This window comes from Aquarana catesbeiana, linkage group LG05 (genome assembly GCF_042186555.1).
Source record: "Aquarana catesbeiana isolate 2022-GZ linkage group LG05, ASM4218655v1, whole genome shotgun sequence".
In the NCBI taxonomy this organism is placed as follows: Eukaryota; Metazoa; Chordata; class Amphibia; order Anura; family Ranidae; genus Aquarana; species Aquarana catesbeiana.
In genome coordinates this window covers 179,810,830-179,836,262 of record NC_133328.1, presented here as the reverse complement: position 1 = coordinate 179,836,262, position 25,433 = coordinate 179,810,830, and the positions used below count along the sequence as shown (strand labels likewise).

General features: G+C 42.6%; 1 protein-coding gene across 7 annotated transcripts in view; it reads right to left on the bottom strand.

The window, feature by feature from the left end:
- Positions 1 to 25,433, bottom strand: part of LOC141144580 (serine/threonine-protein kinase ULK4-like) — a 580,148-nt gene that overhangs the window by 474,135 nt on the left and 80,580 nt on the right. For 5 of the 7 annotated variants that reach the window (XM_073630403.1, XM_073630402.1, XM_073630398.1 and 2 more), the window contains exon 8: positions 18,204 to 19,444. In XM_073630403.1, coding sequence (XP_073486504.1) covers positions 19,257 to 19,444 — 188 coding nt within the window. In that variant the 3' untranslated portion in view covers positions 18,204 to 19,256. Of the gene's footprint in view, positions 1 to 17,440; positions 17,517 to 18,203; positions 19,445 to 25,433 lie in introns of those variants that run through there. The other 2 variants (XM_073630399.1, XM_073630404.1) reach the window with 2 other exon arrangements.

Sequence of the window (25,433 nt, the reverse complement as noted above, 5' to 3'; positions counted from 1 at the left end):
CCATGGCCGGTCCCAAGCCCGGCTGCGAAAAGAGGAGGGTTGGGTGTTGGGACAAGCAAACCTGCCCTGGAAAAAGTATTTGCTACTGCGGCCAGGAACGTCAGTGAAAAAGCCACCTAGGATTCGTTAACATGTCAGCCAAAAAGGCCTAAGAATGACCGCACCAAGCATTACATGCAGTGCCATATTTGGGTGTGTCTAAAGACTTTGTGAAGCCTTGACTACTCTGTTTCTCCTACAATAGGACCTGGATCTTGTTTAGTTGCCACTATATTTCAAGTCGTTACAGTGACTAATTTGGGAAAAGTGTTGAATTTTTTTAACTCTGCCATGGCCGGTCCCAAGCCCGGCTGCGAAAAGAGGAGGGTTGGGTGCTGGGACAAGCAAACCTGCCCTGTAAAAACTATTTCCTACTGCGGCCAGGAATATCAGTGAAAAAGCCACTGAGGATTCGTTAACATGTAAGCCAAAAAGGCCTAAGAATGACCGCACCAAGCATTACATGCAGTGCCATATTTGGGTGTGTCTAAAGACTTTGTGAAGCCTTGACTACTCTGTTTCTCCTACAATGGGACCTGGATCTTGTTTAGTTGCCACTATATTTCAAGTCGTTACGGTGACTAATTTGGGAAAAGTGTTGAATTTTTTTAAGTCTGCCATGGCCGGTCCCAAGCCCGGCTGCGAAAAGAGGAGGGTTGGGTGCTGGGACAAGCAAACCTGCCCTGTAAAAACTATTTGCTACTGCGGCCAGGAAAGTCAGTGAAAAAGCCACTGAGGATTCGTTAACATCTCAGCCAAAAAGGCCTAAGAATGACCGCACCAAGCATTACATGCAGTGCCATATTTGGGTGTGTTTAAAGACTTTGTGAAGCCTTGACTACTCTGTTTCTCCTACAATGGGACCTGGATCTTGTTTGGTTGCCACTATATTTCAAGTCGTTACGGTGACTAATTTGGGAAAAGTGTTGAATTTTTTTAACTCTGCCATGGCCGGTCCCAAGCCCGGCTGCGAAAAGAGGAGGGTTGGGTGCTGGGACAAGCAAACCTGCCCTGTAAAAACCATTTGCTACTGCGGCAGGAACGTCAGTGAAAAAGCCACTGAGGATTCGTTAACATGTCAGCCAAAAAGACCTAAGAATGACCGCACCAAGCATTACATGCAGTGCCATATTTGGGTGTGTCTAAAGACTTTGTGAAGCCTTGACTACTCTGTTTCTCCTACAATGGGACCTGGATCTTGTTTGGTTGCCACTATATTTCAAGTCGTTACGGTGACTAATTTGGGAAAAGTGTTGAATTTTTTTAACTCTGCCATGGCCGGTCCCAAGCCCGGCTGCGAAAAGAGGAGGGTTGGGTGCTGGGACAAGCAAACCTGCCCTGTAAAAACCATTTGCTACTGTGGCCAGGAACGTCAGTGAAAAAGCCACTGAGGATTCGTTAACATGTCAGCCAAAAAGGCCTAAGAATGACCGCACCAAGCATTACATGCAGTGCCATATTTGGGTGTGTCTAAAGACTTTGTGAAGCCTTGACTACTCTGTTTCTCCTACAATGGGACCTGGATCTTATTTGGTTGCCACTATATTTCAAGTCGTTACGGTGACTAATTTGGGAAAAGTGTTGAATTTTTTTAACTCTGCCATGGCCGGTCCCAAGCCCGGCTGCGAAAAGAGGAGGGTTGGGTGCTGGGACAAGCAAACCTGCCCTGTTAAAACTATTTGCTACTGCGGCAGAAACGTCAGTGAAAAAGCCACTGAGGATTCGTTAACATCTCAGCCAAAAAGGCCTAAGAATGACCGCACCAAGCATTACATGCAGTGCCATATTTGGGTGTGTCTAAAGACTTTGTGAAGCCTTGACTACTCTGTTTCCCCTACAATGAGACCTGGATCTTGTTTGGTTGCCACTATATTTCAAGTCGTTACGGTGACTAATTTGGGAAAAGTGTTGAATTTTTTTAACTCTGCCATGGCTGGTCCCAAGCCCGGCTGCGAAAAGAGGAGGGTTGGGTGCTGGGACAAGCAAACCTGCCCTGTAAAAACCATTTGCTACTGCGGCAGGAACGTCAGTGAAAAAGCCACTGAGGATTCGTTAACATGTCAGCCAAAAAGGCCTAAGAATGACCGCACCAAGCATTACATGCAGTGCCATATTTGGGTGTGTCTAAAGACTTTGTGAAGCCTTGACTACTCTGTTTCTCCTACAATGGGACCTGGATCTTGTTTAGTTGCCACCATATTTCAAGTCGTTGCGGTGACTAATTTGGGAAAAGTGTTGAATTTTTTTAACTCTGCCATGGCCGGTCCCAAGCCCGGCTGCGAAAAGAGGAGGGTTGGGTGCTGGGACAAGCAAACCTGCCCTGTAAAAACTATTTGCTACTGCGGCCAGGAACGTCAGTGAAAAAGCCACTGAGGATTCGTTAACATCTCAGCCAAAAAGGCCTAAGAATGACCGCACCAAGCATTACATGCAGTGCCATATTTGGGTGTGTCTAAAGACTTTGTGAAGCCTTGACTACTCTGTTTCTCCTACAATGGGACCTGGATCTTGTTTAGTTGCCACTATATTTCAAGTCGTTACGGTGACTAATTTGGGAAAAGTGTTGAATTTTTTTAACTCTGCCATGGCCGGTCCCAAGCCCGGCTGCGAAAAGAGGAGGGTTGGGTGCTGGGACAAGCAAACCTGCCCTGTAAAAACTATTTGCTACTGCGGCCAGGAACGTCAGTGAAAAAGCCACTGAGGATTCGTTAACATGTCAGCCAAAAAGGCCTAAGAATGACCGCACCAAGCATTACATGCAGTGCCATATTTGGGTGTCTAAAGACTTTGTGAAGCCTTGACTACTCTGTTTCTCCTACAATGGGACCTGGATCTTGTTTAGTTGCCACTATATTTCAAGTCGTTACGGTGACTAATTTGGGAAAAGTGTTGAATTTTTTTAACTCTGCCATGGCCGGTCCCAAGCCCGGCTGCGAAAAGAGGAGGGTTGGGTGCTGGGACAAGCAAACCTGCCCTGTAAAAACTATTTGCTACTGCGGCCAGGAACGTCAGTGAAAAAGCCACTGAGGATTCGTTAACATGTAAGCCAAAAAGGCCTAAGAATGACCGCACCAAGCATTACATGCAGTGCCATATTTGGGTGTGTCTAAAGACTTTGTGAAGCCTTGACTACTCTGTTTCTCCTACAATGGGACCTGGATCTTGTTTAGTTGCCACTATATTTCATGTCGTTACGGTGACTAATTTGGGAAAAGTGTTGAATTTTTTTAACTCTGCCATGGCCCGTCCCAAGCCCGGCTGCGAAAAGAGGAGGGTTGGGTGCTGGGACAAGCAAACCTGCCCTGTAAAAACTATTTGCTACTGCGGCCAGGAACGTCAGTGAAAAAGCCACTGAGGATTCGTTAACATGTCAGCCGAAAAGGCCTAAGAATGACCGGACCAAGCATTACATGCAGTGCCATATTTGGGTGTGTCTAAAGACTTTGTGAAGCCTTGACTACTCTGTTTCTCCTACAATGGGACCTGGATCTTGTTTAGTTGCCGCTATATTTCAAGTCGTTACGGTGACTAATTTGGGAAAAGTGTTGAATTTTTTTAACTCTGCCATGGCTGGTCCCAAGCCCGGCTGCGAAAAGAGGAGGGTTGGGTGCTGGGACAAGCAAACCTGCCCTGTAAAAATCATTTGCTACTGCGGCAGGAACGTCAGTGAAAAAGCCACTGAGGATTCGTTAACATGTCAGCCAAAAAGGCCTAAGAATGACCGCACCAAGCATTACATGCAGTGCCATATCTGGGTGTGTCTAAAGACTTTGTGAAGCCTTGACTACTCTGTTTCTCCTACAATGGGACCTGGATCTTGTTTAGTTGCCACTATATTTCAAGTCGTTACGGTGACTAATTTGGGAAAAGTGTTGAATTTTTTTTAACTCTGCCATGGCCGGTCCCAAGCCCGGCTGCGAAAAGAGGAGGGTTGGGTGCTGGGACAAGCAAACCTGCCCTGTAAAAACTATTTGCTACTGCGGCCAGGAACGTCAGTGAAAAAGCCACTGAGGATTCGTTAACATGTCAGCCAAAAAGGCCTAAGAATGACCGCACCAAGCATTACATGCAGTGCCATATTTGGGTGTGTCTAAAGACTTTGTGAAGCCTTGACTACTCTGTTTTTCCTACAATGGGACCTGGATCTTGTTTGGTTGCCACTATATTTCAAGTCGTTACGGTGACTAATTTGGGAAAAGTGTTGAATTTTTTTAACTCTGCCATGGCCGGTCCCAAGCCCGGCTGCGAAAAGAGGAGGGTTGGGTGCTGGGACAAGCAAACCTGCCCTGTAAAAACTATTTGCTACTGCGGCCAGGAACGTCAGTGAAAAAGCCACTGAGGATTCGTTAACATCTCAGCCAAAAAGGCCTAAGAATGACCGCACCAAGCATTGCATGCAGTGCCATATTTGGGTGTGTCTAAAGACTTTGTGAAGCCTTGACTACTCTGTTTCTCCTACAATGGGACCTGGATCTTGTTTAGTTGCCAGTATATTTCAAGTCGTTACGGTGACTAATTTGGGAAAAGTGTTGAATTTTTTTAACTCTGCCATGGCCGGTCCCAAGCCCGGCTGTGAAAAGAGGAGGGTTGGGTGCTGGGACAAGCAAACCTGCCCTGTAAAAACCATTTGCTACTGCGGCCAGGAACGTCAGTGTAAAAGCCACTGAGGATTCGTTAACATCTCAGCCAAAAAGGCCTAAGAATGACCGCACCAAGCATTACATGCAGTGCCATATTTGGGTGTGTCTAAAGACTTTGTGAAGCCTTGACTACTATGTTTCTCCTACAATGGGACCTGGATCTTGTTTGGTTGCCACTATATTTCAAGTCGTTACGGTGACTAATTTGGGAAAAGTGTTGAATTTTTTTAACTCTGCCATGGCCGGTCCCAAGCCCGGCTGCGAAAAGAGGAGGGTTGGGTGCTGGGACAAGCAAACCTGCCCTGTAAAAACCATTTGCTACTGCGGCAGGAACGTCAGTGAAAAAGCCACTGAGGATTCGTTAACATCTCAGCCAAAAAGGCCTAAGAATGACCGCACCAAGCATTACATGCAGTGCCATATTTGGGTGTGTCTAAAGACTTTGTGAAGCCTTGACTACTCTGTTTCTCCTACAATGGGACCTGGATCTTGTTTGGTTGCCACTATATTTCAAGTCGTTACGGTGACTAATTTGGGAAAAGTGTTGAATTTTTTTAACTCTGCCATGGCCGGTCCCAAGCCCGGCTGCGAAAAGAGGAGGGTTGGGTGTTGGGACAAGCAAACCTGCCCTGTAAAAACTATTTGCTACTGTGGCCAGGAACGTCAGTGAAAAAGCCACTGAGGATTCGTTAACATGTCAGCCAAAAAGGCCTAAGAATGACCGCACCAAGCATTACATGCAGTGCCATATTTGGGTGTGTCTAAAGACTTTGTGAAGCCTTGACTACTCTGTTTCTCCTACAATGGGACCTGGATCTTGTTTAGTTGCCACTATATTTCAAGTCGTTACGGTGACTAATTTGGGAAAAGTGTTGAATTTTTTTAACTCTGCCATGGCCGGTCCCAAGCCCGGCTGCGAAAAGAGGAGGGTTGGGTGCTGGGACAAGCAAACCTGCCCTGTAAAAACTATTTGCTACTGCGGCCAGGAACGTCAGTGAAAAAGCCACTGAGGATTCGTTAACATCTCAGCCAAAAAGGCCTAAGAATGACCGCACCAAGCATTACATGCAGTGCCATATTTGGGTGTGTCTAAAGACTTTGTGAAGCCTTGACTACTGTTTCTCCTACAATGGGACCTGGATCTTGTTTAGTTGCCACTATATTTCAAGTCGTTACGGTGACTAATTTGGGAAAAGTGTTGAATTTTTTTAACTCTGCCATGGCCGGTCCCAAGCCCGGCTGCGAAAAGAGGAGGGTTGGGTGCTGGGACAAGCAAACCTGCCCTGTAAAAACTATTTGCTACTGCGGCCAGGAACGTCAGTGTAAAAGCCACTGAGGATTCTTTAACATCTCAGCCAAAAAGGCCTAAGAATGACCGCACCAAGCATTACATGCAGTGCCATATTTGGGTGTGTCTAAAGACTTTGTGAAGCCTTGACTACTATGTTTCTCTACAATGGGACCTGGATCTTGTTTGGTTGCCACTATATTTCAAGTCGTTACGGTGACTAATTTGGGAAAAGTGTTGAATTTTTTTAACTCTGCCATGGCCGGTCCCAAGCCCGGCTGCGAAAAGAGGAGGGTTGGGTGCTGGGACAAGCAAACCTGCCCTGTAAAAACCATTTGCTACTGCGGCAGGAACGTCAGTGAAAAAGCCACTGAGGATTCGTTAACATGTCAGCCAAAAAGGCCTAAGAATGACCGCACCAAGCATTACATGCAGTGCCATATTTGGGTGTGTCTAAAGACTTTGTGAAGCCTTGACTACTCTGTTTCTCCTACAATGGGACCTGGATCTTGTTTAGTTGCCACTATATTTCAAGTCATTACGGTGACTAATTTGGGAAAAGTGTTGAATTTTTTTAACTCTGCCATGGCCGGTCCCAAGCCCGGCTGCGAAAAGAGGAGGGTTGGGTGCTGGGACAAGCAAACCTGCCCTGTAAAAACGATTTGCTACTGCGGCCAGGAACGTCAGTGAAAAAGCCACTGAGGATTCGTTAACATGTCAGCCAAAAAGGCCTAAGAATGACCGCACCAAGCATTACATGCCGTGCCATATTTGGGTGTGTCTAAAGACTTTGTGAAGCCTTGACTACTCTGTTTCTCCTACAATGGGACCTGGATCTTGTTTAGTTGCCACTATATTTCAAGTCGTTACGGTGACTAATTTGGGAAAAGTGTTGAATTTTTTTAACTCTGCCATGGCCGGTCCCAAGCCCGGCTGCGAAAAGAGGAGGGTTGGGTGCTGGGACAAGCAAACCTGCCCTGTAAAAACTATTTGCTACTGCGGCCAGGAACGTCAGTGAAAAAGCCACTGAGGATTCGTTAACATGTCAGCCAAAAAGGCCTAAGAATGACCGCACCAAGCATTACATGCAGTGCCATATTTGGGTGTGTCTAAAGACTTTGTGAAGCCTTGACTACTCTGTTTCTCCTACAATGGGACCTGGATCTTGTTTAGTTGCCACTATATTTCAAGTCGTTACGGTGACTAATTTGGGAAAAGTGTTGAATTTTTTTAACTCTGCCATGGCCGGTCCCAAGCCCGGCTGCAAAAAGAGGAGGGTTGGGTGCTGGGACAAGCAAACCTGCCCTGTAAAAACCATTTGCTACTGCAGCCAGGAACGTCAGTGAAAAAGCCACTAAGGATTCGTTAACATCTCAGCCAAAAAGGCCTAAGAATGACCGCACCAAGCATTACATGCAGTGCCATACTTGGGTGTGTCTAAAGACTGTGAAGCCTTGACTACTCTGTTTCTCCTACAATGGGACCTGGATCTTGTTTGGTTGCCACTATATTTCAAGTCGTTACGGTGACTAATTTGGGAAAAGTGTTGCATTTTTTTAACTCTGCCATGGCCGGTCCCAAGCCCGGATGCGAAAAGAGGAGGGTTGGGTGCTGGGACAAGCAAACCTGCCCCGTAAAAACTATGTGCTACTGCGGCCAGGAACATCATTGAAAAAGCCACTGAGGATTTGTTAACATGTCAGCCAAAAAGGCCTAAGAATGACCGCACCAAGCATTACATGCAGTGCCATATTTGGGTGTGTCTAAAGACTTTGTGAAGCCTTGACTACTCTGTTTCTCCTACAATGGGACCTGGATCTTGTTTTAGCATTATATGGGTGCTATCAGCACGTGATAGTAGCACCAATTTAACCTATATTAATTTAAATAAAATCCTGTCTGTTTATGACACTTAATATATCAATTAGGATATCACTGTATCCCTTATTCATGAATAAGTCAGGCCTCCTGCCTGAACACACTTAAGTTTCAATATGTATATACACATAATTCCTGAGGATATAGTAGTTGGGTGTTACAAAAGTATATATATAAAAATTGCACATATATTAAGTAGCAAATATATAGAAAATATAAGTTGACCATATGGTAACAGCTGGGGATGTAGCTATACATTAGGATCTATGCTGAAACCTGATTATAGACTCTGGATATGATACTATGTAAAAACCTTCTCTAAATTACGTGTATACTGAATTAATATACCCGCTGTTCCATTTTTAACCAGTAGGGGGAGCTCCGTTCATTATAAATGATGTGAATGAACTGTATTTGGAGAGCGCCTTCATAACGATTGCACAACAAATTAGATATGTACACCAAACTTTTATTTCCTTACTATGTGGCAAATAGAAGACTAACCTGCATTACACATAGCCCATGCTTAACCTTTCATTAAACATACTTGCATCTAACCCTGTAATATAAGGGGGAGGTTGAATATGAAGGCACTCTCCTCCTATAAAATCTAGCAGAGGGAAGAGTGTGACACCGTTGCTGAGGACGTCATGTGACGAAGCGCGCACAACAGCATCACGCTCTGTCAGTCTGCTCTAGGGCATACGAGAGAGGAGGACGCTGCTTAGCAGCCTGGTGCTTTACACACCTCCACTGCACTGTTTATGCCTGATTGGAGGGACTGTTTTTCTACTTAGCTTGGTACTAATGATGTCCTACCTAACTGGGACAGTAACATACAATAGTACCTGGACTTCTTTTACTTTGTCATTTTTTATTTTTTACTTTTTGTCATTTTGCTACTTTTAAAAATCATATTTTTTTTTTGTTTGATTTTTTAAGTTTTTAATTTTTTGTTAATTAATTTTGCGTTAGCCATACCCATTATGGTTATTTAACCCCGTATTGCGGGTATATGAAGTTTTAAATAAAGTATCAAACTTTATTACGCTATGGAAGCTCTCCTTTTTTATAATATTTGAGGGGAAGCAATACCTCCAAGGATTGGAAAGCATAGGAGACATCCAACACAAAACACAGCAGCAAGGCGACCCATCCTCCAATTCAGGTGGATTACCCCAGTGCGGATTCTGGTAGCTGACTATCTGACAGATGGAACAAGTGGAGTGACCCAGCGAATTATATCAGAAGCACCATACCCCTGGTGGGGTTCTGGGAGTTGGTGAGTAAGTAACCAAAGGGGGAGCACGAGAGTCACCAGACAAATTGTTGGAGCACACAAGTCACCTGTGGGAACCTGAATAAATCATATAACAGCAATATATGGGACGTTTGCAATATATGTTGCAGTTTTAATTGTTGGATCTGCTATATCTGGTTTGCTCTATGCAATACAATATATGTTGTTCATACATATGGAATTAAATTAGGACAACACAATATCTATATACCATCATAGAGATATATGGTTATTAATAAATGCACAGTATGGTATGCAGCCTCTGGCTTCCTTCCCAAAGGCTGTAGGACACAGTAAGCTGTGCGACACTTGGTAATTATCATAAATTTCCATAATATATGAGTAGTGGATTTATACTGATCGTAGGACCACCCATACTGTAATAGGGGGTCCATACATATTGCACACCTAAGATCTATGAACATTAGTAGGGAGTGCTATACTTTAGGCTATCCCAGAGTATAACCATTTTTAGGTAGCGCCAATATACCCAAACAATTTTACTTTTATTAATCTCAGCCAAAAAGGCCTAAGAATGACTGTACCAAGCATTACATGCAGTGCCATATTTGGGTGTGCCTAAAGACTTTGTGAAGCCTTGACTACTCTGTTTCTCCTACAATGGGACCTGGATCTTGTTTAGTTGCCACTATATTTCAAGTCGTTACGGTGACTAATTTGGGAAAAGTGTTGAATTTTTTTAACTCTGCCATGGCCGGTCCCAAGCCCGGCTGCGAAAAGAGGAGGGTTGGGTGCTGGGACAAGCAAACCTGCCCTGTAAAAACCATTTGCTACTGCAGCCAGGAACGTCAGTGAAAAAGCCACTGAGGATTCGTTAACATGTCAGCCAAAAAGGCCTAAAAATGACCGCACCAAGCATTACATGCAGTGCCATACTTGGCGTAACATCATCATTTATATTTTACCAAATAAAATAATAATACAATTCATTAAAGTGTGCACAAAAAATTGCAATGATCGGCTTTTATTCTCTAGGGTCTCTTCTATAAAAAAAAATATAATGTTTGGGGGTTTTAAGTAATTTTCTAGCAAAAAAATTCAGATTTTTACTTGTAAACAAAAAGTGCCTGAAAGGGCCTGGTCAGCAAGTGGTTACTGCATTCTCTGTGATCATTGCTGCATCTAACATCCAGGTTTGGTTTGTGCTCTTTACCTGCCAGCTAAATGCTATGCAAACAGTATAGAGTGTGCATTTAAATGACGGCTGAATAAATAGTGGTAGTTAATAAATATCATTATATTATTATTCATACACTTGTGGTTCTGTTTTCCTCCTGTGAATTGAGTCAGTGCCATGGGAATGACCGGCCTGCAATTCAGAAGTCCAGATAGGATTTGCAGGATCCTATTTCTGCTCTATCCGAAATTCGTCATTTAAAGTGACACTAAGCTATGTTCTTTTTCTCCAAAAATAATCCGTACACATCGACTACTTAAAGAAAATCTTCAAGGCAGTGGGGAAACGAGACAATGCCTCTTCACTGCCTGCCAAATGCTTACTGAAGAGTGATGTGAACACGGATTGCTCTTCAGAGAGCAAAGCTTGCATGAAAGAGCCCTAATCCATTTTTCACTAAATTGTTTTTGCCTCCCTGTAACATCTCTCATGATCTCCCAAACCTCTCCTTTTCCCTCCCACTTCCCTTTGTTTAGAATGGAAACCGCCTAACAAGCAAAATCCCATTCATTTTAATGGCACCTGTTCACATCTGAGCGTTTCGTCACCTAAAGCAAAACGCCTGAAAAACGCCCTGAGCTCAAAAAAGAACATGAGCTTCTTTGGGTCAGATTACAGGAGTTCTTCTGTCTTTTACATTGGTGACCTGAACAAAATCTTGGCAAAAACCACAGCAAAATCGCTGTAAAAACGTGCGACTTTGAAACACTCAGGTGTGAATGCAGCCTCATTTATGCTGAAGAACCTAATTAAATGCGAACTACGTAATTCAACAAAGCAACAACAGCAGCAAAAGGTTCAAATAATGGAAATTTCTGCCCTTGGAAACAATCAAGTTTTCCATTCTAGTTCATACTTTTGCGTACTGCTATTAGATAAGAGCTAATAATTTCCAGAAAGGAAGAAACCATTTCACTCACTATTTATGTATTAAGCGTATAGCATTAACATGCACTTATTCAGTGTTTATGTTTTTTTTTAATGCACAAATGAAAGATAGATAGATAGATAGATAGATAGATAGATAGATAGATAGATAGATAGATAGATAGATAGATAGATAGATAGATATTTGCTAAAATCATTTTTTTTCCTCATTAATGTACACACAGCCCCCCATAGTGACAGAAAAACACAGAATTGTTGACATTTTTGCAGATTTTTAAAAAAAGAAAAACTGAAATATCACATGGTGCTAAGTATTCAGACCCTTTGCTCAGTATTTAGTAGAAGCACCCTTTTGATCTAATACAGCCATGAGTCTTTTTGGGAAAGATGCAACAAGTTTTTCACACCTGGATTTGGGGATCCTCTGCCATTCCTCCTTGCAGATCCTCTCCGGTTCTGTCAGGTTGGACGATAAACGTAGGTGGACAGCCATTTTTAGGTCTCTCCAGAGATACTCAATTTTGTTTAAGTCAGGGCTCTGGCTGGCCCATTCAAAAACAGTCACGGAGTTGTTGTGAAGCCACTCCTTCCTTATTTTAGCTGTGTGCTTAGGGTCATTGTCTTGTTGGAAGGTAAACCTTCGGCCCAGTCTGAGGTCCTGAGCACTCTGGGGAAGGTTTTCGTCCAGGATATCCCTGTACTTGGCCGCATTCATCTTTCCCTCGATTGCAACCAGTCGTCCTGTCCCTGCAGCTGAAAAACACCCCCACAGCATGATGCTGCCACCACCATGCTTCACTGTTGGGACTGTATTGGACAGGTGATGAGCAGTGCCTGGTTTTCTCCACACATACCGCTTAGACTTAAGGCCAAAAAGTTCTATCTTGGTCTCATCAGACCGAAGAATCTCATTTCTCACCATCTTGGAGTCCTTCAGGTGTTTTTTTTAGCAAACTCCATGCGGGCTTTCATGTGTCTTGCACTAAGGAGAGGCCTCCCTCGGGTCACTCTGCCATAAAGCCCCGACTGGTGGAGGGCTGCAGTGATGGTTGACTTTCTACAACTTTCTCCCATCTCCCGAATGCATCTCTGGAGCTCAGCCACAGTGACCTTTGGATTCTTCTTTACCTCTCTCACCAATGCTCTTCTCCCCCCGATAGCTCAGTTTGGCCAGACGGCCAGCTCTAGGAAGGGTTCTGGTCATCCCAAACGTCTTCCATTTAAGGATTATGGAGGCCACTCTGCTCTTAGGAACCTTAAATGCAGCAGAATTTTCTTTGTAACCTTGGCCAGATCTGTGCCTTGCCACAATTCTGTCTCTGAGTTCTTCAGGCAGTTCCTTTGACCTCATGATTCTCATTTGCTCTGACATGCACTGCGAGTTATAAGGTCTTTTATAGACAGGTGTGTGGCTTTCCTAATCAAGTCCAATCAGTATAATCAAACACAGCTGGACACAAATGAAGGTGTAGAACCATCTCAAGGATGATCAGAAGAAATGGACAGCACCTGAGTTAAATATATGAGTGTCACAGCAAAGGGTCTGAATACTTAGGACCATGTGATATTTCAGTTTTTCTTTTTTAAGAAATGTGCAAAAATGTCAACAATTCTGTGTTTTATATGTCAATATGGGGTGCTGTGTAAACATTAATGAGGAAAAAAAAATGAACTTAAATGATTTTAGCAAATGGCTGCAATATAACAAAGAGTGAAAAATTTAAGGGGGTCTGAATACTTTCCTTTCCCACTGTATATACACACACATATATACATATACACTTGCAGTCTCCATTCGAATTCATCCCAAAGGTGTTCTATCTAGTTGAGGACTCTGTGCAGGCCAGTCAAGTTCCTCCACCCCAAACTCGCTCATCCATTCCTTTATGGAATTTGCTTTGTGTACTGGTCCAAATCATCTGGTGGAGGGGGGATAATGCTGTGGGGTTGTTTTTCAAGGGTTGGGCTTGGCCCCTTAGTTGCAGTGAAGGGAACTCTTCAGGCGTCAGCATACCAAGACATTTTGGACAATTTCATGCTCCCAATTTAGTGAGAACAGTTTGGGATTGGCCCCTTCCTGTTCCAACATGACTGCGCACCAGTGCACAAAGCAAGGTCCATAAAGACATGGATGAGCGAGTCTGGGGTGGAGGAATTTGACTGGCCACGTTTTGTCCACAGCGGAAAAAAAAAATAAGCTGTATTCCAGGCATAAAAACTTTCTTAAATATAGCTCTTAACAGCCACAAAGGAAATGTACTCACTTTGAGTGCACCAAATGCCTTTGCGAGCCCAGATATTTCCTTGTAAAAGTAGCAGTGATGTCATCACTGTGCTGTATTCAGCCTGTGCAAATAGGAAAGCTGTGGGAGGGACCCAATAGCTACATACACTACAGGCTGCCTGCAGAAAACTACAAGAGGGGGGCGCATACAAAACCAGTCACTGTATACAATAAAAGAGCAGCAGTGTGGTCTGTAGAATGGAGGCAAAGTGCACAGATCTGGAAGAAATACACAAAGAACACCAAGATTCAGGTAAGAATGCACATGGCTTTTGCATGTGTGTGTGTATGTTTGTTTTTCCTGGATTTCAGCTTTAACCGCTTGCCGCCCAGCGCACGCTGATTTACATTGGCAGAATGGCACTGGTAGGCAAAAGGGCGTATAGGTACGTCCCCTTTAAGAAGCGGTGTTGCGGGCGCGCGCCTGCCGCGATCTCCGTGACCGTGGGTCCCGTGGACTCGATGTCTGCCGGGTGCCCGCGATCGTGTCACGGAGAGGTGGAACAGGGAGATACTTTTGTTAACAAAGCATTTCCCCCTTCTGCCTAGTGACATGACAGAGATCACTGCTCTCTGTCATCGAGCAGTGATCACTGTCCTGTGTGTTGAAGCCCAGCCCCCTCACAGTTAGAATCACTCCCTAGGACACACTTAACCCCTTCACCGCCCCCTAGTGGTTAACCCCTTCACTGCCAGTGTCATTTGCACAGCAATCAATGCATTTTTATAGCCCTGATCGCTGTATAAATGACAATGGTCCCAAAATAGTGTCAAAAGTGTCCGATGTGTCTGCCATAATGTAGCAGTCTCGATAAAAATCACAGATCGCCGCCATTACTAATAAAAAAAAAATTAAAAATAAAAATGCCATAAAACTATGTTTTGTAGACGCCATACATTTTGCGCAAACCAATCAATATACGCTTATTGCGGTTTTTTTTACCAAAAAAATATGTAGAAGAATACATATCGGCCTAAACTGAGGAAAAAAATATGTTTTTTTTTTATATATATTTTTGGGGGATATTTATTATAGCAAAAAGTAAAAAATATTGTGTTTTCTTCAAAATTGATGCTCTTTTTTGTTTATAGTGCAAAAAATAAAAAACGCAAAGGCGATCAAATACCACCAAAAGAAAGCTCTATTTGTGGGGAAAAAAGGACGTCAGTTTTGTTTGGGTACAACGTTGTACGACCGCACAATTGTTAGTTAAAGCAACACAGTGCCGAATCGCAAAATGTGCTCTGGTCAGGAAGGGGGTAAAATCCTCCCGGGCTGAAGTGGTTAAGCTTCTTCTACACAACTTAGCTGGTAAAACCTTGTGAAAGCAATTCCTTCTAGTCTGGTATAATCTAAAGTGTCAATCTGTTGTAAGACCTGAATACATGATCTTGAGGATTTAGACAACAAGCCTTACTGCAGCTAATTCTATTAGTTTATCTTATTGGAGTTGCATGCTTGTTGGATTGAATCATTTGTTTCCATTAATTTCACTAGCTTAATATCCTTTTAAAGACTTGAAATTATATCTGGACAGATAACATTATTATTTATTCTTGTGCTTTTAGTAAACTGCAAATGTGCATTCTGTTTCTAAGCCCAGGTTCACATTGCTGCGGGTTAGAACTTGCACAATTTCAACCCGGCAATGCAGTCCGACTTCGGGGGCGATTGACAGACATCTGTGCTGGTTCATGCATAGATGCCTATACAAATCGCCCACCAAAGTCGCCAAAATTAGTACAGGAACTGCTTTTGGGAATCAGTGTGGCGCCGCACCGATTCGGATGGTGCCATTGCTGGCAATAGCTGCCGATATGGCATGCGATTTGACAGGTTAAATTGCATGCCAAATCAAACCAATGTGAACCTAGGCTAAATGCTGAATCATACAAATGAAAATGTAAAAGAGAAACTGAATTTTAGAAGCTGTGCCCTAAAAAAGCAGGCAGAGGGCAAAGCCTGCCTGTGGTCTTCTTGCAGGTTTTTCCCCTCTTACCGACTTACCATGCTTTACTCTGTGCTATGGTTGTGAGTGGAAACCGTCATTTTGGTAGAGGCAGGAACTGCCTCCTTATATCAGAGCTTCCAACAAGGAAAACAATGAGCAACAATAGTAGTGACAACACCAAAATCTCACTCCAAATCTCTAAAAGGATAAGTTCACCTTTTAAAAAAAAAATAAAAATAAATGCAAACCTTTTGTAGGTAAAAATGTATTTATTTTTTTACTTGGAGCCTGGAAAGCATTGCACCCCATACAGCCATGTGTTTCTCAAATAGTGATAGTGGGCACCTGGAGAAGATGCCCGCCCGCTGTCACTGGGGGTAGGGGTGAGGGAGGTTGCAGCTGCTGGAACAGGTTACATTTTCCACCCTAAATACAGGAAGAACACGTAACATGTTCCAAAAGGTGAATGTATCCTTAAAAACTAGAAGTCAGAGGCAGCAGTGCCTTGGGTATCACTGCAGATATAGAGCTATAAGGCTGCAAGCACAAGAATGTCTAGGTACACTCACAGACCAGGAAGTGCACTGCTATTATTCAAAAGTCATTCGAGAAAAAAAAAAAAAAAAAATTCAGGGTACATCTTAGGCACAATTAAAACTTCTAGATGTTCCCATTAGAAGCAGAATACATTACATACATACACACTTTTAAAAAACACAAGCAGCCAGGCTCCTAATCGCAGAAGAGACATGAAATGTCTCTTCTGCAATAAAAAAAAGCCTACCCTCCTTCTTGCTACATGGCTGGTAGCGTATTCTAATGGCCTGTGAATAGGCAGCATTTATTTTCTATTTTCTATCACATGGTACATCTTTTCATTCAATCTAGTACCTTATGTGTAGTATTAACATATGACCTTAGACTTAATTACTATACATATAGCCTAAAACGCTTTCATCTACAGGGCTATGCCTCTCATTGACTTCAGCACCATTGGATGGTTACTCTCCGCCGGGTTGCTTTGGTTACTATTCAGCAAGCATATTTAATTTGAATGTGATACAAGAAGATTACAAACGGGTAAACTCAAGACACAACTCCGCTCAACTTTTGTGTTGCTTTTAATACTGTATTGGAATGTTATGCATATGACTGTTTCACAAAACATGTAAGTAGACAGGCTATATGTAGTTTACTGTATTTGTATATTGTTATTGAATATATATATGTCTAAACTGTCTATTAATATGTTATAGACACATGATTGACCCCTTCACATACCCCCGAAGGAGATTTTGAAAAACTACGAAACGCGTTGGGTGAAACATAGACCATACTGTTAATGGTTGTGGTGACTGTCATAAATTATGTGTATTTTTGATAGCATTCCGCTTATCTTTCCCATCCTTTTTTTTATTCTGTATCCTTTGTAGCAAATACGCTATTAATAAAATTGATACTTTTTTACCTACCATGCAATTTCTGTGCCTTTAAAAGTCCAGTTAGGGGAAATATCTTTTTATCACTACCCTCCTTCTTGCAGTCTTCTTTAGAATGTACTCAGCTGCGCATGCACTGCTCAGTTTACATTTCAACACAGATCCTGTGTGCCAGAATTACTGAACTCCTGTGCATGCACAGGAGTGACGCCATCCTTTATCACCAATGAAGACGGCACCCAGAAGAAGCTAGGTAGAAGATGCAGGTAAGATGCTGCCCGCCAGACACAATGGGGGACTCTACTTTTGCTGAGCTGCAATGCAAAGCATCACGACTGCGGCATGTGCTCACCTGCTGCCATTTGCAAACTGAACTAAGTTTTTACTTTTTGTTTGGATCTTGTTCTAGATGTGTTTTCAAACTTGTTTGGATTGTTTTCATTTTACATGTATTTATGTCATATGAACACCATGGGCCTTGAGAAACAATTAGCAGACATCATTCATCCAGCTATTTTGTTCAGGTCTCCCTACCTTTTTAATGGGTCCTTCTGTAGCAAACCGTTAAGTAATGATAGAAACTCAGAAGATGGCTTAGTAGATGACATGCCTGTTAAGAAAATAAAACATTAGAATGCCATTTTACTTACTATTACATTGGAGTTTAAATTATGCTTGAATCATTTAAAAATGGAAGATCTGTTTAAAGTGTATGTAAACCCCAAATCTACATTATCTTTAGTGCGTTTGGCATCATGTCTCGCTGTAGCTACAGTTTTCTTAACCACTTCAAGACCAGACACCTTCAACCCCTTCAAATCCAGGCCAATTTTCTGCTTTCAACGCTATCACACTTTGAGTGACAATTACTCAATTACGAATTTGCCCCAAAAAAACACTTTACCCCAAACAATGTTTATCATTTTTTTTTTAAGGCCAATAGAGCTTTATTTTGGTGGCATTTAATCACCACTGGGTTTTTAATTTTTTGCTAAATAAATGAAAAAGTACCGAAAAGTTTGATTAAAAAAAACAAAAACAAAAAAAAACCCTATTCTTAGTTTTGTTTTAAAATTTTACAAGTAAAGAATCTTTCTTTATAAAATTATGGCAAAATGTATTCTGCTACATTTTTTTGTAAAATCAACACAAAACCCTTTATATTGTTTAGTCTGTGTGAAAGTTATAGAGTATACAATCTATGGTGTGTACATATTGATATGACTGATTTCTGATTGGGACTCTAAAACAAAGTTAATACTGCAGCTGCAGGAACAGATTCACAGGACTCAATCACTGTGTTTAAAATGTCCGTTCAGTGAAAAATTTATTATTACATGTTATTTTATACATAGATAAGAAAGGGGTGGTGTGAGATGTTATTAAAAACTAACAAATAGCAATATGTTATTAAAAGCTAACAAATAGAAATATAAAAACTAGCGAATCGAACAATTGCAAAAGTAAAACCTTGAAAAGGGAGGGGGGAGTAGAGAGCGTTTAGTAGGAGAAGTGTCTGTGTGTTAGGTGAAGGTTACAGAACACATTTCAACAGTGAGAACAAAATGGATTCTCTTGTGCTTAAATGAACAGTACAATGAATGTCCATGTCATTTCCCCCCTTTTGTTTATTTGACACCATTCTTCTCCGCGTTACGTTCAGCCGATTGCTGGTAACTCCTGTTACATTGGCGCAGAGAGACGGCGTCCTGTTCAGCTCTCTCCTAGCTTTCTCACAATAATGGGTTCATCAGGGCTGGTGGTACATTTGTTGGTACAGCGGGTAGTCACACAGAGGCATAGCCTGATGAGGAAGTAAATAACAAACATGAGAAATAGGAACATCACAATGTAAGCGCCTAGTTTCTGTAACCATGTTGCTATGCCATATAAAAAATCACCAAAACCTCCTAAACCCTGAAAGGGGTTCCATCCATCTTTAGCAATATCTCTGGCCTTATTCTGTAGTTCTCTTATCTTAGCAAGATGCCCTTTAATAATGTCCTCATTATCAGAAATGTATATACAACAGTCAGTGCGAAATATCTTACACATCCCACCTTGAGCTGCAGTGAGATAATTTAGCGTTAATCTGTGCTCTAATACTACTTTTTTTAGCTGAGCCATTTATTCTGGTCCTGTTTAGATCAGTGAAATTGAGAGGCATTGCTATCATGGGTATTGTTCCTGTTTGGGGATGTAAGTGAGAACACACCCAGCAGTTACTAGCGTTGCTATGGGTTGCATACAATTTTAACATTTGGATGAAAGGGTTATTTTTCCATGTCTCAGTTCTCACAAACAACAAAAAGAAAAGAAACATTATCATCTTTTTTTTCAAAGGATATCATCACTTCAGGATTTTCTTGCAGTGACTGGCGTGAATCCAGGTGGGCTTTCCTTCCAACTTGACAGCAGAACCGGTTGTCAAAAGCACCAAATGTGGTCCGTCAAATTTTGGTTCTAGTGGCTTTCTGACGTGTCGCTTGACCACCACCCAGTCACCTGGTTGGATTCTGTGAATACCTGAAACAGAATCTGGGTCGGGGATAGATTTATAAACACCTTCATGTATTTTATTCAATGTTCTTTGCAAAATCTGAACATATTCTAACAGATTAGAGTGAGAAGCCTGCAACTGTTAGGGAAAATATAGCCCTGTTTTGGGTGGCCCTCCAAATAAAATCTCATAGGGGGACAGCCCATGTGGTTGTTTAGGGGTAGTTCGTACAGAATATAGGGCTAATGGCAAAGCTTCCACCCATCCTTTTCCTGTATCTGCTTTAATTTTTGCACATCTGTTTTTCAAAATTCCATTAAGTCTCTCAACTTTACCACTACTTTGTGGATGATAATGTGTATGGAAAGCTTGCTGTATGTGAAGTGCTTCCATTACCTCTTTCATTACTTCCCCAGTAAAATGGGTTCCTCTGTCACTCTCAATAGTTTCAGGAACTCCATATCTACAAACTATTTCATTCAAAATTTTCTTTGCTGTTGTTTTTGCATTTGCTTTGGCTACTGGCCAGCTCTCGGGCCAACCTGAAAACATGTCAACACACACTAAAGCAAACTCATAGGTGTCTATTCTGGGCATCTGAATGTAGTCTATTTGAATTCTTTGGAAAGGGAAATCTGGCTTTGGAGAATGCCTTTGGGGAACATGAACAGGCCTCCCTGCATTGTACAGAGCACAAGTGAGACATGAAGCACAAAACCTGGCTGCAAATGCACTAAATCCAGGTGCTATCCAATAGCAGTCAGTAAGTGCCACCATCGTGCCCTTAGCAAGATGACTGACGCCATGTGCCAGCTGTGCTAAAACTGGGTACAAACTCCTGGGTAGACACCACCTGTTGTCAGCGCTCCACAGGCCCTGCTGATTTTGGGTAGCATTACATTTGATCCACTTATCCTTCTCTTCATCAGGGGCCTGGTTCTGCAACTGAATTAGAGTTTCTACATCCCACTGCTCTTGATGAGGGGAATCTGTCCCCGCTACCTGGGCGACCCCTACAGTGGATGTGACTCCAAATGCCATAAGGGCAGCATCCTTTGCCGCTTGGTCCGCTAAAGCATTTCCTCTGGCTGTCATGTCACTTCCCCTTGCATGCCCTTTTACCTTCAAGATGGCAACTTCTGCTGGTTTCTGAAAGGCCTCAAATAGCCGCTCTATGAGTTTTGCATGTCTCACTGGCTTCCCTGCACTAGTCAGAAAGTGCCGTGCTTTCCAGATAGGCCCAAAATCGTGGGCTATTCCAAATGCATATCTGCTGTCAGTGTAAACATTTCCCCTTTGATTCTCTAGGAGATGACATGCTTTGACTACAGCATACAACTCCGCTTCCTGTGCTGACATCTGGGGTTTCAATGCTTCCTGATGTAAAATGGTGTCTGTAGTGGTTACAGCAAACCCTGTGTGTGGCTGACCATCGTCAGTGTAAAATCTGGAACCATCTACGAATAAGTGTGTGTCACAATCTGATAAGGGCTCATCTTTTGCTGGTGTGACAGAGGCCCTTTCTACCTCCATAAGAGCCATACAATCATGAGAAAAACTCTCAGGTTCTACATCAGTACCATTTGTTGCATCTTCCTCATCAATTATAGGAAGAAGAGTAGCCGGATTTAAAGTAACACATCGTTTGATTGTTAAATTCGATGGAGCAAAAAGAGCAGACTGGTACTTGTCAAATCTACTGGCAGACACATGTCTAGTATTTACTTGATTCATGATTTCCTGTACTGCATGTGGTACATACAGGATCAGAGCAGAATCTAGTACAAGCTCCGTTACTTTGTCTAGCAGCAAAATGCAGGCTGCTATGGCTCGCATACAACTGGGGGAGCCTTTGATGACAGGGTCTAATGAGGCTGATACATACATCACAGGCCTCTGTTTGTTTCCATGTAGCTGGGTGAGTACACCTGCAGCAAATCCATTGACTTCATGACAGAACAACGAGAAAGTCTTAGTATAGTCAGGAAGTCCAATGGCGGGCGCTTCAGACAAATTTTTAATAAGCTCCTTCATCTGCAATTCATTGTCCCATGTGAGTTTGAAAGGGTTTCTAGTGGTAGCCTCATATAGAGGAGCCATAAGTTCTGATGCATTTGGAATCCAGTCCCTACAATATCTCACTAACCCCAGGAAGGCACGTAGTTGCCGTACATTTTTTGGCTTTTCAAAGTTTTGTAGAGTTTTAACTCGATCTGGGGTTAGGTGACGGATTCCATGTGAAATGCAGTGACCCAGGAAGATCACTTTCTCTTGGCAGTATTGTAGCTTATCTTTGCTAACTTTGTTGTTACTGTTATAGAGAAACAGGAGAAGGCTTACTGTTTCTCTGCTACAAATGTCCTTTGTATCAGAACAAATAAGCAAATCGTCTATGTACTGAAGCAAAACTGTGTTTGGGTGTGAGGGGGACCATTGGTCCAATACTTGCTTTAACGCAGTATTATATTCAGAGGGGCTACTCACACAGCCTTGGGGCAATCTTGTCCATGCTAACTTTTGGGCATCATGGGTAAATGAAAAAAGGTGCCAGCAATCTGGGTGCAGGGGCACCGAAAAGAAAGCATTTGCAAGATCAATCACTGTAAAGCAGGTGCTGGAGGCAGGTATTCCACTTAGTAAAGTGCGGGGGTTGGGCACGATCGGGGTATCTGCCTCTATTATATTGTTAATGGCTCTCAAATCATGCACCATGCGATATGTCACCTGCCCACCCTTCTTGTCTGGCTTCTTTGCAATTGGGAACAGGGGTGTATTGACCTGGGACTTAATTGGTACAACAACCCCTGCTGCTTTCAGTTGAGTGATTTGATCCTTTATCCCCTCAGTCTGAGCAATACTCAGTGGGTACTGTTTAATCTGTGGGAGATGGGCTCCTGGTTTAATTTTTATCATGACTGGGGTGCAATCCAGCAGACCTACATCATATTTGCTGGTGGCCCATAATTCAGTGGGAATCACTTTCAATTCTGGTGGAAATGGCAGAGTGGAGTCTTGGATTAAAAATACTCCACAGGCAGAATTTAAAACTTCTCCTGATAGACTACTGACCACTTGGACTCCTGTAGGAGTGTAGTCTATGTTTGCTAAAATTTGGTTCAAAATGTCAGCTCCCAAAAGATTGGTAGGAACTGTGTCTGAAACTAACACTTTAGTGACAATTTCTGTTTGCTGTCCTAGCCTGAGTTTAAGTGGCTTGGACTCAACCAAATCAGTAGAGGTCCCGGTTAGGCCAACACCAGAGATAACATTTGTAGATAATAATCCTGGAGGTAAGTCCTCTATATTAAAAACACTTCGGCTTGCACCAGTATCAATTAAACAGGTTAATTCTGTTTCTCCTCCAGGATAGGGGAGTTCTTGTAAAAATACTTTTACTCTGGCCTCGGGACCATTGTCTCCCCTATTTAACATGATTGATACTGGCATGCCATTTTCCTATGCCTGATCCACTGCTTTTGGCAGAGAACTGGGATCAGCATGAGGGGCCTCTAAGCTCTTTTCTAGTCTACGGTCAGGAAGATGGCAGAATTTGGCTATGTGTCCTTCCCCATCACAATTGTAGCATATAATTGGTCCCCGATTGCCATGATTTCTGAAATTGCCTTTGCCTCTACCTCTTCCTTTTCCTCTCTGCTTCCCCATGTACATTACCTTGGGTTTGCTGTCTTTTTGGTTAATCCTGTTTTCTATGGACAACAGGATAGGCAGGACGTCTCGAATAGACATATTGCCTGCCTCAGGCCTTGCTGTGAACAACTTTTCTTTCAACTGGGGTATTAAACCATCAAGAAACCTTTGTTTCACCAGTTGTGTAGATGGACTTGCAGTTTCTCCCGCCTTCTCTTCCTCTATTTTAATGCCTGCTTCCTCAGCCATCTCACTTAACCGCCTCCAATAAGCCCCTGCTGCTTCCTCTTTCCCTTGCTTAGCATTCATAAATTCAGCATGTCTGGTTTGTCCATATATTTGGGGCAATTTTTCCTTCAATTTCTCACAAACCTCCCGTCCACTAACCATCTTACCTAGATTTTTGACGTCTACACCACATTCTTTAAGTATATAGCCAGACATGTTGCTTCCCACTGCTTTAATAAGAAGCTGATGAATGTCAGTAGCAGAAGCCTCATATGCTTCCTGTGCAGCACTAAGTTTGTTTGCAAACCCTATTGGATTCTTTCTAGGATCTCCCAATCCCTCTAATATGGCTCTCATATCTTGGGGACTAAAAGGTACATGCCATTTAATTTGAGACTTACTGTCAACAGCATCACCTTCAAAAACTAATTGGGTTCTGACAGGATAAACTGCAACAGATGTCTCTATGCCAGGGGCAGAAGGGCTGGCATCTCCCTTCCTTCTCTCTTCATCTTGCTGCCACAATTTGGAAATTATGGTTTGCTCCGGAAGTTCAGACTCTATCTCTCTTTCTCTGGCGAAAGCCTTAAGTTCAGAGAGATCCAGGTTTGCATATGTGCCTTTTGATTTATGCCAATCATCTGTTTCTAGGATACGAGCCAAATCCCTTTTTGTAGGTTGATATGGGGCTGTTAAACCTCTGCTCTCTACTATATTGCATAGCTCATCTTTTGTGTGTTCCATGTAATCTAATTCTTTTGCTTTTGTGCGTGGACCCCTTAAAGCCAAACTGGCAGCCACATAAGGTGGGGGGTCCTCCTCTACAGAGTCTTCTGGCCAAACGTAGTAAATTTGGGCAGTACTTTTATTAAATATCTCCGTCAAGCCAGTTTGATTTGTTACTTTAGCTTCTGTCTCCCATGTGCAAGCTATTCTCCACGTTCCTTCACTGCACAGTAGTGGGCCATAATCGTGCAGAAAAGTTTGCCATACTTTTAAATCAAAAGTCCCTTCAGATTTTAAAGGTTTAGCTGTTCCCTTTGTGCATTCTACCCATTTATCTAGGGGCTCAGTATAGGCAGAACCGTACCTTCGGTTCATATATTCTCTAGCGCTCATCTTGCGCTGGGCATTTTCTGAAGGCCTCTCTCCCTTCATTCCCTTAATTAATTTAATGCCCATAATGACTGGCCAGTCTTCTCTCTTCTCTACTTTTGCCTATACCCTCTTGCCTCTAAAACAAATAGTACAGCAAATCTGCAGATTTACAAGAATAGTCTCCACTTATCTACGTGGATAGAAGGGGTTTATGACAATAGACAAAACACTCATTAAGAGACCCTCCTCGTCTCTTCTCTTCTCTGTGAGTTTTATCTGACCCTACCATGCGCCTCTGACCCAGGTCGCCCACAAGGAGTCAACGCAGGGAACTGCAGAGGATTTTCCCTATCCACACACAGTCCAACCCGTGAAGGGGGACACAAACACATTCACACACACACACGTTACCCAAACAGAAAGGTCCGAGAGTGGTCTGGTTTCCTTGAGAACCGACAGATAGGATACATAGGAAAAGGCAGAAATATAGCAAGCTTAAGGGCAGCTTACCTAGCCGGCATTTGAGGTCTGCGTTTCCCGATGATCCCGATCGAAGCGCGGTTCCTTCTGGAGACTCTGCCAAACTCCTGTTATGACTCGCCAAGACTGATATGACTGATTTCTGATTGGGACTCTAAAACAAAGTTAATACTGCAGCTGCAGGAACAGATTCACAGGACTCAATCACTGTGTTTAAAATGTCCGTTCAGTGAAAAATTTATTATTACATGTTATTTTATACATAGATAAGAAAGGGGTGGTGTGAGATGTTATTAAAAACTAACAAATAGCAATATGTTATTAAAAGCTAACAAATAGAAATATATTATTAAAAACTAGCGAATCGAACAATTGCAAAAGTAAAACCTTGAAAAGGGAGGGGGGAGTAGAGAGCGTTTAGTAGGAGAAGTGTCTGTGTGTTAGGTGAAGGTTACAGAACACATTTCAACAGTGAGAACAAAATGGATTCTCTTGTGCTTAAATGAACAGTACAATGAATGTCCATGTCAATATATATATATATATACACTACCGTTCAAAAGTTTGGGGTCA